This window comes from Phodopus roborovskii, unplaced genomic scaffold, assembly GCF_943737965.1.
Source record: "Phodopus roborovskii unplaced genomic scaffold, PHOROB, whole genome shotgun sequence".
Lineage (NCBI taxonomy): Eukaryota > Metazoa > Chordata > Mammalia > Rodentia > Cricetidae > Phodopus > Phodopus roborovskii.
Genome location: NW_026126480.1, coordinates 32,057,310 through 32,071,579, shown reverse-complemented (window position 1 = coordinate 32,071,579; position 14,270 = coordinate 32,057,310). Strand labels below are relative to the sequence as shown.

General features: G+C 43.6%; 1 protein-coding gene across 7 annotated transcripts in view; it reads left to right on the top strand.

Moving 5' to 3' along the window:
• Nucleotides 1-14,270, top strand: part of Arhgap17 (Rho GTPase activating protein 17) — an 80,391-nt gene that overhangs the window by 27,233 nt on the left and 38,888 nt on the right. For 6 of the 7 annotated variants that reach the window (XR_007835023.1, XR_007835022.1, XM_051192888.1 and 3 more), the window contains exons 2-3: nt 7,289-7,328; nt 11,135-11,239. Coding sequence is in view for 4 of the 7 variants with exons in the window: in XM_051192888.1 (XP_051048845.1) it covers nt 7,289-7,328; nt 11,135-11,239 (145 nt within the window). In the remaining 3 variants the exon portion in view is untranslated. Of the gene's footprint in view, nt 1-7,288; nt 7,329-11,134; nt 11,240-11,568; nt 11,704-14,270 lie in introns of those variants that run through there. The other variant, XM_051192891.1, reaches the window with a different exon arrangement.

Here is a 14,270-nt window from a genome sequence, read left to right as displayed (position 1 = left end):
CAATGGGCTGGGTTTTTCTATGTCCATCAGTAATCAGAATAGTCACCTGCAGATGTGCTCACAACCCAGCCTCATCTAGACAATTCCTCAACTGAGGCTTTTTAATCAGGTGACTTCAAGTTGTGGCGAGTTGAAGTTTAACACCATGACACAGTGACGCACAATCCTGCATGCAACAGTTTAACACATTACACACACACACACACACACACACAATCACAATGAAACATCTAAATTTCAAGTGCTATAAAACATTCCTCTTTTCTTTTTTACCTATTTAAAAATACAAACTCTCTTAGCTTCTCTGACTGGCTTTGGTATCTTGTTGAACCCTGGAAAAAACATGACTCTCTAAGGCTTGAGGATGAGATGTGCAGGGTTTGAATTTGAGTCTCTGCTTCTAATGCTGTGGCTGTGGGCAAGTTACTTCCAGAGCCTCACTTTGCCCATCTGGAAATGGAGGTAGTAGTGGCAGCTCCTACCTCGTAGAGTTGTTGCAAGAATTGAGTGAGATACCAGAGGTGGGGCAATACACCTGGGCCCAAGATACACCCAGCAAGCTTAGCTGTGATGTCTCAGTGACCAGTAGGGCTCCTAGAGGTATCTTCCAGCCATTGTAGAACTCTTGTGATATGGAGGTTAACACCCTGGGCCTGTCAAGTAGACTCCACAGAAAGGTAGAGGGCTTGGGAAACACAGCCTTAATTTCATTCAGTGACCATCCTTGTATCTAAACAGACAATGACACATGTAGGAATTTACACACTAGGCCTTGCAAGCAGTGAGGTAAGGCTGAGGATTCTGACCCATGAGAATGCTCCTCAGGTATGTCTGCCAGTTGGGACCTATATGGGTGGGTGTCACAGATGCATGATTCCATATTCGTGTGAATGTGTCATTGAAACCAGGTTCTTCAGCCTTGGCACTGTCCATATATAGGATCTGTGGTGGGCAAAATGATGATTGCAGTTTCTATAGGTATCTACAAGGTAAACTCCAGAACCCGCATATGTGTGCAGAGGGGAGCCAAGGCTGAATGTATATAGGGAAGGGGCAATTACCCTGGTTTTTCAGGTGGACCCGTTGTCATCAGGAGGTTATGGAAGGAGGAGGTCACTGACAGTTCTGTGTAGGAGGCTGTGACTGGGAAGAAAAGCACAGAGTGCACATTGCAAGTTGCTGGCCTAAACAGTACAGGAAAAGGGCCAAAGAATGTGGGTGGCTTCTAGAAGCTGGAAAGGGAAGGAGTGTCCAGAAAAGAGCCTGGCCATGCTGACACCTAGATTTCCGCCCAGTGAGACCTGTTTTGAATTTTTGACCTCCACAATTGCAAGATAATGCATGTATATTGTTTAAGCTACTCAGTTTGTGGCAGTCTGTTTCGACAGCAATGGGCACTAATGCAAGCTGTTGACTCTGCCTCTGGTTTTCTGCACTGATTAGGAGAAAGCAGCTTGCTGGGATGATTGGCAGACACATTGTTCACTCTCTAGACACCAGTTGCAACCTCCCAGTACAAACTCAAACTAAATGCCCTCAGGGTGTTAGGATGTCAGTAAGGGGACTTGTGGTTGTCAGTAAGTCACTTGTGGTTGGGAATCACTAGTTTAAATGTAGAGCAACACAGGGAAAGACAGACATAATCTTAATACAGCTGGGGCTAGCATCAGATTTGCTGTTAGCTGAGGATGACCTTGAACTCTTGACCTCCTGCCTCCCCATTGTGAACACTTGATTCAGGCCTACACTACCACACTCATTTCCTTCCTCCTAATTTTTAAACAGATTTACTTCAAAAAATCATGCCCTCATTGGGTTTTAGTCATCATGTATTTTACTCTGTGTCTGCTTTTCTGCCTAGTTCCTTTGGAACTTTTTTATTGCCTTTTTTGAAGTAAAAGTTTGTTCTTGGCAGCAGCCATCCATCATCCAATGAAAATTCCTCAGCCCCTGCTGTGTGGTGGGTAAATTCTGTATGAAGTATGGGAGAAGTGATGGCTACTCTCAGATTCTGGGAAGCCACAGTCTGGTCAGTGGTTGGAGCTCACAGGTTACTTTGATGGTGTGGGCTCCTGGGTCTCTAGTCAGGACTAGGAAGCCTGTGGTTCCCATAACAGATGTTCTAGGCAAGTGTTTGTGTACTGGTGCTCATCACAAGAGATAAGATGGAAGTTTACAACAATAGCATTTAGTGTGTCGGTGTCACATGACAGTAGCTTTGCCAGACCTCGGTCCATGATTTCATGTGAGTATTGTCAAACCAACCAGAAGTTTTTATGCACTACTCTGAGCATTTTCTGTTTTTGAAAGTTGAATGCTTCAGTTTGGAAATACTCATGTTTTCTCCTTGCCCAGTAAGTGGGCAGAATAAAACTTGCTTTTTGCCATAACTGGAGGGCTGAATTTTCCCAGACTTCATCCAGGGATAGGAAAGCATGTGAAGGTACACACAACACTGCTCCGGGGCCTTGAAAATTCTAGGGAGAAATATTAGGGCTTTAGAAAAACTTCAGGAAAAATCCTGCCAGGGGAGGTAGTAGTTTAGGGTGGGGTAGGGGTGCCTCAGCAGATCAGACCATTTGCTGAACTAACATGTCCTCAGTTTGAATCCCTATCATCCACATAAAAGTCTAACTCCTGCAAGGGGGCACTGAGACCCACAGAACCTCCAGGTTCAGTAAGAGACCCTGTTTCAAGAGAGTGATAGAAGACACCTGATGTCCTTTTCTGGACTTCCTATACACACATGTATGCACACATGCATATAACACCCACACAAATTTTAAAAAAGAAAGAAAAAATATTGTGTGTGGAGTAAGCCTTGTGTGAATGCCTTGTGAGATGGCAGAGTGGCCTGCATAGGAAAAAACAAGCCACAGAGAACCATGGCGAGTGGGAAGTTCCTTCCTGAGTGTTATTGTTTCCAGTTACAGACAGGAAATTTGGAGTGTGTTTTCAAGCACAGAACATTGAACACAAAGAAGCTCTGACAGTAGAGTTGAAGTCTGTAGCAAGATGTCTGGCTCAAAACTCTTGCTTACCAAACATCTTGTACAGTTGGCTTGTTTTATATAATTGGTTTTTATTCCTATCATTAGATGTCTTAGTTCAATCCATTGTTCCCAATCTTTGTTCTAACAAGTTAAAAATGATGGCAACCAGTCAGAGTTAACACAATTCACATTTACCTTATGAGAAAGCACTATAGTCAATAAATATAGTACATCTTAGGAAATCCTGCAGATTTTTATAGCTAGTTTACTTCCTTACTTGAGTGTACACTTTGGTCAGTATTCTAAATTGCTGACCTTTCCCCAGGTAAGAATTTTACATCTCTGGTAAAGATGGATAACTTAAAAACTGTTACTAGAAACAGAAAGGAGATTGTTAGGAAATAGGAAGGGACCATCAAGAAGGGTGGGAGAATATACATTAGGGTAGTATAAGTAAAATTTAAGTATTTTATACACGTATTTGACAATGTCGCTAACATACACTAATAGAGTCTTGGACTGTCACATTGAAGATGGCAGACTGCGTCACTGGCGCATTTCTGGTGGTGAGGACTTCAGCAATTCTCAGCTGCAGTAGAGCTAGCACAGGCCAGCAGATAATCTGTGTGTGAAGAGAGCCATCCATTTTTCAGTTATACTCTACAATCAGGACTTAGCAATTTAAAATAATGTTTCCTAATTTCTAGGTTGTTTTTTTAATATGTTCAGTGAATTCTAGTATCTGATTAAGATCCACACTGGTTCATTTTCTAAAAGTAATTTTGTGAATGTAATAAGTATTCACAGAGACAAAAACAGGCAGATTAATTCTTAAACATTATGTTGTTAACACTTTAACAATATGTACATTGTATTTCTTGGCTTCCAATACCTTTACAGACCTTTAAATTCACTCACTTATTTTAAAATTATTTTATGTATGTGTTTTGCCGGTATGTATATCTGTATACCATGTGCTTGCTTGGTATCTGAGGAGGCCAGAAGAGGGCATTGGATCCCCTGGAACTGGAGTTATAGATAGTTAATGTGGGTGCTGGAAATTGAACTCAGGCTCTCCAGAAGAACAATGTTCTTAACCTCTGAGCCATCTTTGCCATCCCATCTCTAAATTTAAAGTAAATGATCAGTTGATTTGGGAAAATGATACTAATATTGGCTATTTCCTTTCAGTTTTGGGTACTTTGAGGGTTTGGTATTTTGCTACTCTGTTAGTTTTTGTAGATATTGATAGTTGCACCCATTATCATAAGCAACAGTTAATTCTAATCATATAAAGCTCACCGTGTAAAAATATTAGTAGCACACTGTTTTCAAAATGTCGGGTGAGTGAGCTGTTGAGATGGTTCAGTCTTGAAAGCACTTGCTATGCAAGTGTGAGGATCTGCATTTGAGTTCCCCAGCAGCCATACAGAAAAAGCCAAATGTGGTGGCTCACACTGGCGCTGAGGAGGTGGAGATTGCTGAGCAGCCTGGCAGAACTGGAGAAGCTGATCCAAAAAAATAAGGTGGAGGTCAAAGAAGACACCTGACTTCTACCTCTGCCCTCTGCCCTCTCCTTTGTGTGAGGGTTATAGTTTATTGATAAATTATTTTCACAATTGCAAAGCCTCAGCCTGATCTCCAACAAGAGGAAGGGGGGGGGGGGAGACACTATATATGTGTATATTATAAGACAGGCTTGTCACCAAATACAATAGATTCTCCCTCTACTTTTCTAGAGTTTCCATCCCCAGCAACAGCTATTAAGGTATTAGAGCCATTTATTATGACAGTTACTTATATCTCTGCTTATAAACAATATGTATAAACTGCTATTCTTTGATTAAAGAACTCTTGTAGATCCTTCCAATACAGTCATGCTATAATTTTTGGCTGTATTACTATTCGATACTTAAGTTATTAGAACTAATTATTTGCAGCTCACTATTGTGACTGTCTTCCTCATGGGCCTTTCATTTTTAGGTTTTTTAAAGTTATTACTTGTTTTGTGTTTATATTTGCTTAATTTTATTTGTGGTTATTATATCACTGTGTTTATAAATTCACAAGTCTTAAAAACCTAGATCTCCAAAATTTTAAAAAGGCCAGTATGACAATATACCTCCATAGTCCCAATACTTGGGAGGTAGAGGCAGGAGAACCAGAAATTCAAGATCATACTTAACTGCATAAAAAGGCCAACCTGGGCTACATAAGATTCTGCAGTGCCCGTGCCACTCAAGCCAAGGCTAAGAGTGTTGACTGCTGCTGTGGAACTTCTTCATGGAGTTCAGAGTTCCACTTCCGCTCACTGGGGCTTTGGCTCTCTCTCTCCAAGCTCTGCTCCTCTGGTGTGGGGAGGTATCTGAATTAGGGCAGAGTTCTGGTGACCTGCAGAATCTGCTAAGTGAGGCACTCCTCTAGGCATCTCTAGGTTAATTGGGACACTGAATCACACCTGGTTCTGGAATCTTCTGTAGCAATGGCCATTGTGATAAACATGCCACTGCCCCCAACAGTAGGCTGGAGGGGCACTGGTATTTCTCTCACTTGCTAATATATGGGGCTGCTCTGAGCTGTGTTTTCAGGTCATTTTGAGAGTTTCCCTCAGTTTTTGGCCAAACAGCTTCTCCCTCTTTTATATTGGGTCAAGCCTAAGATTATGCAGCTCTACATTCTGCCATAGTTTGTTTAAAAAGCCATTTCTAAGAGATGGTAGTGCATGCCTTTAGCCCCAGCACTTGGGAGGCAGAGGCAGAGGATCTCTAAATTTGAGGCCTGCCTGGTCTGCAGAGTGAGTTCTAGGCCAGTGTTACATAGTGAGACTCTGTCTTGAAAGTCAGAAAGGGACTCAAGATTAGTTCATTTGGGCACCTTCTAAAGTACCCTAACTATTCAGAATTCCCTTTTTTCTTGAAACTCTCCTTGTTCGTTTTTAACAGAAATTTGCAGTTTCTCAGATCACAAGTTAAACCACAATTCCACAATAATACTTTGGACTCCAGGACTTTCAGGTTTTATATGTCAATAAGCAGCCCTATGAACTGCCAAGAAAAGCATTCTCAGCTGTGACAAAGTATTTGCCACTTGAGGAAAGGGTGGCTGGTGAGATGGCCCGATGGGTAAAGTGCTTGCCATGAGTTTGTAAGGACCAGTCTTCAGATCCGTAGCCATCAAGTAAAAAAGCTGGTGAGTGTGATAGCCTGATGTGGTATCCTCAGGACAAGATTGCTTGCTAGGTTAGTTGGATCTGTAAGCTCTGGGTTCAAGTGGGAGACACTGCTTCAGTATAAAAGGTGGAAAACAATTGAGGAAGACACCAGGCATCAACCTTTGGCTTTCACATTCATACTTACACAAATGCATGTGCATCTGTGCACTTGGGAATGTGTGTACACGTGCACATATACCCATGGGAAACAGATAAGGAAGAAAAAGGAAGAAAGGTTCATTTTGGCTCATGGATTCGTAGGTTTTGTTACATGGTTGCTTGGCACTGTTGCTTTGGGCCTGTGGTGGCACAGAATATCATAGGAATACAAGCGAGACCTGATAACTGCATGGTGTTCAAAAAATCCATGAGAGACAGGAAAGGGCTGGGATCCCCAAGTCTTACCTAAGGGTGTACCCAGTGACCTAACTTCTCCATCTAGGCAGGATTAAAGTCACCTTCCTACCAATGGAAGCTAGCTTTGAGCAATTGGGTCACTGGGCAGTTTTGTTCAGCTTTGGACTCTAGCAGCCTAGACAGGCCTTCTTCTCATGATAGCTGTGATGTTCAGCAAATCTAGCAGTTGTTCTGAGCACTGCAAAGAGGACACTGGGAAATAACTATTTTCCCTGTGAAATTAGAGGAGGAATGTTTGCTACTGTGGTGTGTGAGGCCCAAGGTTTGGAGATCTAGGACAAACTTTTCTCTATAAGACTGGCTGTGAAAACTTAGATGTGATCTTTTTAGTGCCTGAAATTGAGCCTTCAGAAAATGGTTCTCAAAGCACGGCCTGTGTGGACCTTCCACAATGCAGGATGGTACTCCAGAGTTGGTCTAGAATGTTGTGTGACCAGTCCTGGAGAAAGGCTGTGAGTGACTCTCCACAGCAGGCTGAGGGCCACTGTCCCACACCATGGGCTCTTGTGTTGGATTGCTATTCAGTCTTTTTGTTTGTTTTTCTTAAGTTGTCCTCTGATGTAAATTTACTCCTGCCTGTTTGTTTGGAATTCCCCAATTACCCATTTTTAAGTTTCACAGGTTACTTTTCCTTCACTTCTAATTCTGAATTTCATTTTTCCCATAGAGCTGAGAAAACAGAAGTTCTCAGTGAAGATCTGCTTCAGGTAACAAACACGCTTTCTCCTGACTAGGGATCACATCCCAGGCTGCATGCATGCATGCTGGGCTAGTGCTTTACCACAGAGCTACACCACTACCTATTTTCTTTTTGAGACATGGTCTCACTGCTTTGCTCAGACTGTCCTCAAACTTACTCTGTAAGTTCTAAGACTTGAACTCACAATCCTCCTGCCATAGCCTCCCATGAGGTCTATTTGACCTCCAGGCTGGTCAAAATAGTCTTAAAACAATCTCTTTAAAGATGTGAAACGAAAACAAATCATTTAAATCTAAGACTGGCAGCGTGACTCTGGTAAAGCACTTCTCTAGCATTCACAACCCCTGGTTTAAACCCAACAAAGGAAATAGTTATGGGGGAGGACTTGAGGACTGGGAGTGACATAGACATGGTGAGACTTGGTGCTTGTGAGGCCTTTCACTTCCTCTTTCCTAGGTAGAATAGAATAACTGAATTAGCTTGGGTTTGATAGGACAGAGATGCATGGGACAGGAATACAAAAGAAAGGAGATCTGAAACCTGTCATGTTGTGAAGCTTGGATGGGGCTAGTCCTGCTCCTTTATGCCAGGTGTTGGCATGGGGCAGGCCTGGTCAGTCCCCCGGCACAGTGGCCTGGCCACAGGCTCTTGGTAGGCTGGCACTCTGATCCACTGCTGTGATGTTGCCCCTGATGGGACAGGTCTGCCCACTGCTAGAGGCCCCAGTGGCTCCAACCTACAACTTTGATGTCCCTCTCCTGCTAGCACTGTTTCTCCTCACCCCTGGGCTGCTTGGGTCTTGGGAGCTTAGTCTTGTGTTGATCCGGCCATATCTAGCATGACCAGCTGGGGGTCTGGGACTCTGCATGTCATCAGCTCAGACCTACCTTCCTTTTCCTGCCAGGAGACTGGCCAGGGCCACCCTATTCCATCTGTCAAGAAGTTTCCCTGACTTTGGTCTTGGAGAAGACACTGGGGCCTTTCTATACTTCATCTCTGCTCACAGCTCCACCCACGTTAGAAGGCCCAGGGAGGGCGAGCCTTGGCTGCACCGAGTCTTTGTTAAGCTGCTTGTCCTGCCTGCTTGCCTTGTGACTCCGTAACTTACACAGCAGTTTGTCTACTCATGTGAGACTCTAAAGACTGAGAGTCTGGCTCCAGTGGACCATCTATCCCTTCCTGTAGAGAAAAGGAGCTGGTATAAGTCAGAGAAGAGTTTCCGTCACGGCCCGCCAAACACCTCAGATTGTGTCAGCCACCTGCGAGTAGAATATAGTCATTTTGGTTTCCATGGACAGATTAATTCTAGTTGTCCTCGTACAAAACAGTGCAGCATTTGAATTCAGCCTGTACACGTCCTTTTGATAGCATCCTCATTCATTCATTCATTCATTCATTCATTCATTCATTCATTCGTAGTAAGCAGGTACTCTGCTACTGAGCCCCATCTGTACTTTAAATTTCCTCTTAGTTACTCACAGTGTGCATAGTTCAGAGAACAGCAATGAAAAGTGCACACATGATCTTAAATTTTTTTCTATGAGTATTTTTTGATCTGTGGCTGGCTAAAGGTATGGATGTTAAAAATCCATTGATGTGGAGGGCCACTTGATTTGGGTTTTGGTGCTGGGGATTAAACCTAGAGCAGTCTAAGCCTATGTTCTTACTCTAGCCTGATACATTTTTAAAAGCCTTTTTTTTTTTTTTTTTTTTTTTGGAGGTTTTAAGTTCAAGGCCAGCTTTTGCTATATAGTTAGACCTTGACTTAGAAAACAAAACAAAAAAGATTTGTTAAATTACATTCTTGACGTTTCTTATTTTGGGGCGTGTATTTTAAATTCATTTTCTGACCTCCTGGGGTACTGTTTGTGTCAGCCAAGTTTCAGCTAGGTTTTCATGCCATCCTGCTCCAGTAATATACATTATCTCATTTAATCCTTGAAGTTCTGAGATCAGGTCCTTGTAGCTGGAGGAAAGGTAAGGCCTGATGGCACTGGGGGTAGCTGTCCATTGTTGCCTATGGGGCATGAAAGTTTTGCACCCTCTGGAACACCCTGGTTTTATTACACAGACTCTTCTTTGCTGTCTATCGTAACTGCTCCAGATGTTTTCCCTCTCTGTTTGCTGCTGTTTTAACTTGAAGGAGAAAACAAAACAAACAAACAAACAAACAAAAAAACAATGGTTCCCAGTGCTAACTCTACCTACCACCAGGTCTGCCTCCAACTGGTCCTGTGGCCTAGGGTTGAGTTAGTCCCCCAGTGCCTCAGTTTCCACTGGTCTCCAGTGAGGGTGCTGGCAGTATCTGCCCCATGAACTTATCGGGAGGACTAATGAGAGAGTGAATGAAATGGTGGGAGTCCTGACAGTGGAGCCTGAGAGAGAGAGGGGTTTGACTTTTCTCTGCTTGCCACTCCACGCCACCAGGTATGTGTTGCTAGCCTACCTCTGAGGTAACACTGCCTTCTTCCCCCATCTCTTTATGCCAGGGCTGCCTTTTATTTTAGTAGCATGCTACTGCCCCAGGAGGCTGTGGATCCCAGCGGGCAAAGACTGGTGTGTATTCCCTATTGCTTTTCTAATACCAGGCACGGGAGAGCACTAGGTATTTGTCCACCATAGTCAAAAGTAGAGGCCTTCTGATCCTGTGGCAGCCACTGGACCATGCACTTGGGGGAGACCAGTGAACAAAACAAACAGGGTTCCTGTCCCCATGGAGTTAACAGGTTGGTAAAAAGGTTCAGGATTCCAATTATTCATTTGCTTTTGTGGCAAATGGAGACTACTAGTTTTCTGATGCTCTGAACTGTGGCCACTGTAGATGGGGAGTTGCTGTGGCATGTGCTTCTGAATGTCAGCTTATCTACTGGTCACAATCCTGATGACAGGGGCTTGGATCTGAAGAGAAGCTAATTGTATCCAGGTACCTTTGAGAAACAGGCACAAAGCAACTAGGAGTCAAAATGTATTCTGCATTGAATTTGCTGACTTTTCATTAGAATAGAAGGCGTCCCTGAGGCTCGCTCTCACTCTTCATGAGTCATCAGAACACACATTTTTGGCATTCCTTCCTGTAACAAGCAGCCCTCTTTGCCATAAACAGCAATATCCCAGCAGTCTGATTGGGGAAGTTATTTAACATGTGTGGTCCCTGGGTCAGTAATTCTTACTGCTGGGTACCCATTCTGCTGTGGGGGGCCTCTTTTAAACAGAAACCAAAACCTGCCCGAAACCTAATATGGAAGAAGGTTTTATACGGTTGTGCCACATGGATTTTGGGCCTGCTGCCCTGTGGGGAAGACCCCCATTGCTTGTGCTTCTTATGTCCCTGCTGACTTTTCCCACGTGGCTGTAGATAGGAGTTTGTTTGATTGGACCAGAGCTTTGATGGTGCCCTAGCTGGTAAACTGACTGCCACTACTTGGCCTCATAGACATAGTCATGATCGTCCCTTAGCCTGAACAGATTTAGCTTTGGAGGGTCTAGAACATTTCAGTGTAAGGAAGCAGCTCTGTGCTTTCCTGGAGATACTGACATCATGAGAAGAGGAGTGCTTCTTGCGTCTAATAAGTAGAGGCCAGAGATGTTGCTGAACACACCGCAGTGTACAAGGACAGCCTCCTGCAACCCAAGACTATCAAGTGTCAGCAGCAAAACCCATGGCATGAGTAAATAGGAGCTGTCTGTCAATACCCAAGAGCTGTGAAGTTTCACTGCAGCTTGCTTTTCCTACCTTTATGCACACACCACATGTGGAAGAGGCTGACTTTTCCTTAAGACCTCTAAATGGCTCTTTTGTCTCTGCTTTGACAGATTGAACGGCGTCTGGACACTGTGCGGTCAATGTGCCACCATTCACATAAGCGCTTGATAGCATGCTTCCAGGGTCAGCATGGCACCGATGTTGAGAGGAGACATGTGAGTATTAGATGCATCTCAGAGCCACATTAAAATGACAGTTCAGTGGCACACCAGGAAGCTAGCGTTTGCTTCTTTGTTAATCACCAGATATCACAGAAGGAAGAACTAGTTTGCAAATATCTGTGTCACCCTTCTTTTGTTTCCCACAGTTACTTACAGGGCACCTGACCACAAGGCTTTCCCTGCCTTGCACAATAGTTAGGATTCTGCAGTTGTGTAAATCGAGTGGACATTTGCATACGCCTATGGGTACGGGATGCTTGCTTTGGTCTGCTTCTCAGAGACAGACTGAGTCATTGGTTCTGTTCCCACTGCTCCTCTTCTAGCCTGGCTTCTGCTCCGCTGACCTTCCAACCTTGTCTCCGCCCTCCTGTAGCTGCCTTGCTAGTCAACCCTGTGATTCTCGTTGTGGATATCTTTAAAATTCCTCATCCCTGCCTCATCCCTACCTGTTCCTTAAGGTGAGACCTGGTTATCATGAATACTTGAACTGTGTGGGCTGGCATCCTGGTTCCCTTCTGAACCATCTTGCCTGCCTCCAGTTTTCATCCTTTCTAGTCAGTCTTCAGTCTGATTATCAGAGTCAGTTGCCAAGGTGGGAAGATGCTGAATAGTCTGTGGTGCTGGTAGCATACCTGGACTTGAGGTGTGCCCCAAAAACTAGTGGGACCTCTTAAGGGGCTCTGCTGGTTACCACTGCCTAGAATACAGTTCATACTCTTCAGCATGACTTAAATGCTTTGTATTCTAATCCCATTTTGCCTCAGCAGCTCCCTTGTGCCTTGCTTCCTCTCATTCCCACTGCAGAAGTCCCTACATAAAACAGTGTCCTTTACATAGCCATGTCCTATCTTTTTCTGTTGTCTGCCCAACTGTCATACCTATTCATTGAAAGCAAACTGAATTTTTATCAAATACCTACTGTGTTTGAGTGCTAGAGATACAAAATGGATAAATGTAATCATGGCCCATTTGGGTGATGGATGTCACCACTGAATAATTATAAAACAACATAGTGAACAAAACGTGCATAGGATGCTGTGGGAGGGTGAGAACAGATGACATAGGAAGTGGTTAGGTGGGCTTCTTGGAGGGTTCAGTGACTGGGCTGTAGAGAGGAGAGTTACTGGTGGTGGGAACATGCCAGCAGTAGGAGCAAGGACCTTCATCCTAATTTCTGAAATATCTGATACCTTAGTTTGTTTGTTTTATAACTGCAAGCAAATATGCCAAAGAAAAGGCTCTGAGGAGAGTCAAGAAGAGTTGCCATGACAGCGGTGAGAAAAAATAGAGGAGTCCTCAGGAGAGCATATACCATTGAGAGAGACTCTCAGAGTTCCCAAGGGCACAGCAATAGCTCCATCACATGGGAAGAGAGATGGAAAGCAGCTTTCTCAGCTCTGGGAGCCTCCGTGGGAATGGCAGAACTCCTAAAGGGAGCCTTCAAGAGCCCTTAGCTGGCCTTTCTGTGTAATTGGCTCATCCGTCACCATTGTAGAGCTTCTTAGTTCCTCTCTGATGACAGAAGGCTCTTCACCCCTGGGAAGCCTGATCTGCTCTGTGGAGATCCAGTGTGGATCAGTACTTTCATTAATATGATCGTTCAGTAGAATTTCCTTGTTGATGTATTCCAGGAAACAGGATTATGGCTGTACAGTCATGATCATGAATGACACTTATAAAATAAGTTCTTCATGATTTTTCCCTCCACAGACCCATGGAGTTCTAGTATTGTACGGTCTGCCTCTTTTGATTACTACATTTACCTTACATTTCATCTCTTTTTCAAAGGAGCTCACCCAAACCATGAATTATCCTCAATTATCCTCAGATCTTTCTGTTCTGAGAGCATGGCAGGCAGTACTGGTCTCCTTATGGTTGCTAGGAATCAAATGCAAGTCCTCTAGAAGAGCAGCAAGTGCTTTTAACTGCTGAGACATCTCTCCAGCTGCACAGATAAACTTCAATTCAGAATTCACAAAAGAACATGAGTGAAGTTTGTCTCAGTCCTGCTTTCCTGACTCCTCTCCCTCCTCCAGAGCCACCACTATGGGTACTTTTATGGATAGCTGTCTACAAGTACTCCCAAATGGCACAAGCCAGTACATTCAGGAAAGCAGGCAGCAGACAGTATCTGACGTAAGTGTCCTTTTCACTGGAAAGTCAGAATTATCCTGTTGCTGATAGGAAAATGAGTGACTCTGTGCTTAGAAACACTACAAAAGTTGTTCAGATGTTGTAAGATATTTAAAGCTGAATTTTAGGATTATAGCCAAATCAAGGCCCAGATTAAGAATGTTCTAGCCTAAGTTTTGCAGTTGAGCATTTATTACATTTACTTTTGATGATATTTAGAGAGCAAGGTCTATTCATAGAACACATTCTGAAACTCTGGAATCTAGGGGCTGGGGAATCTACCTCAGCTGGTAGAGTGCTGGCCCGGCATCCACAAAGCCCTGGTTTCAGTCCCCAGCACCACACAGACTAGGTATGGCAGTACTTCTAGCACTCTGGAATGTGGAGACAAAGGGATCAGAAGTTCAAAGTCATCCATGGCTACATAGTGAGTTCAAGGCCAGCTCAGGATACAAAAGTCCCTGTCTCAAAAACAAACAAGCGCTGGGAAGATGACTCAGCTGGTAAAGGTGCTTGCCATCATGCTTGATGACCTGGGTTTAATTCCAGGAGCCTACAGGGTAGAAGGAAAGAACTGACTCCCACACTTGTCCTCTGACTTGCACATTGGCATTAGTGCAGGTGCACCTTCCCACATACAGTAAATGAATTATTTTTTAGTAATTTTAATTTAAAAAATTAAATTTGAAGTCCATAATGCTCTAAAATCAAAACGTTTATTACAGACTTTGGACAGTTTCACATTTTAGATTTTCAAGTTGGGAATGTTCATCCAGTAAAGGCAGAACACATATTTCAAAGTCTAAAACACATATGGTCCCAACATTTCAGATAAGTGATACTCAGTCTCTATGCACCTGGTTAATTAGTAACAGTAACAGCAGCAACAACA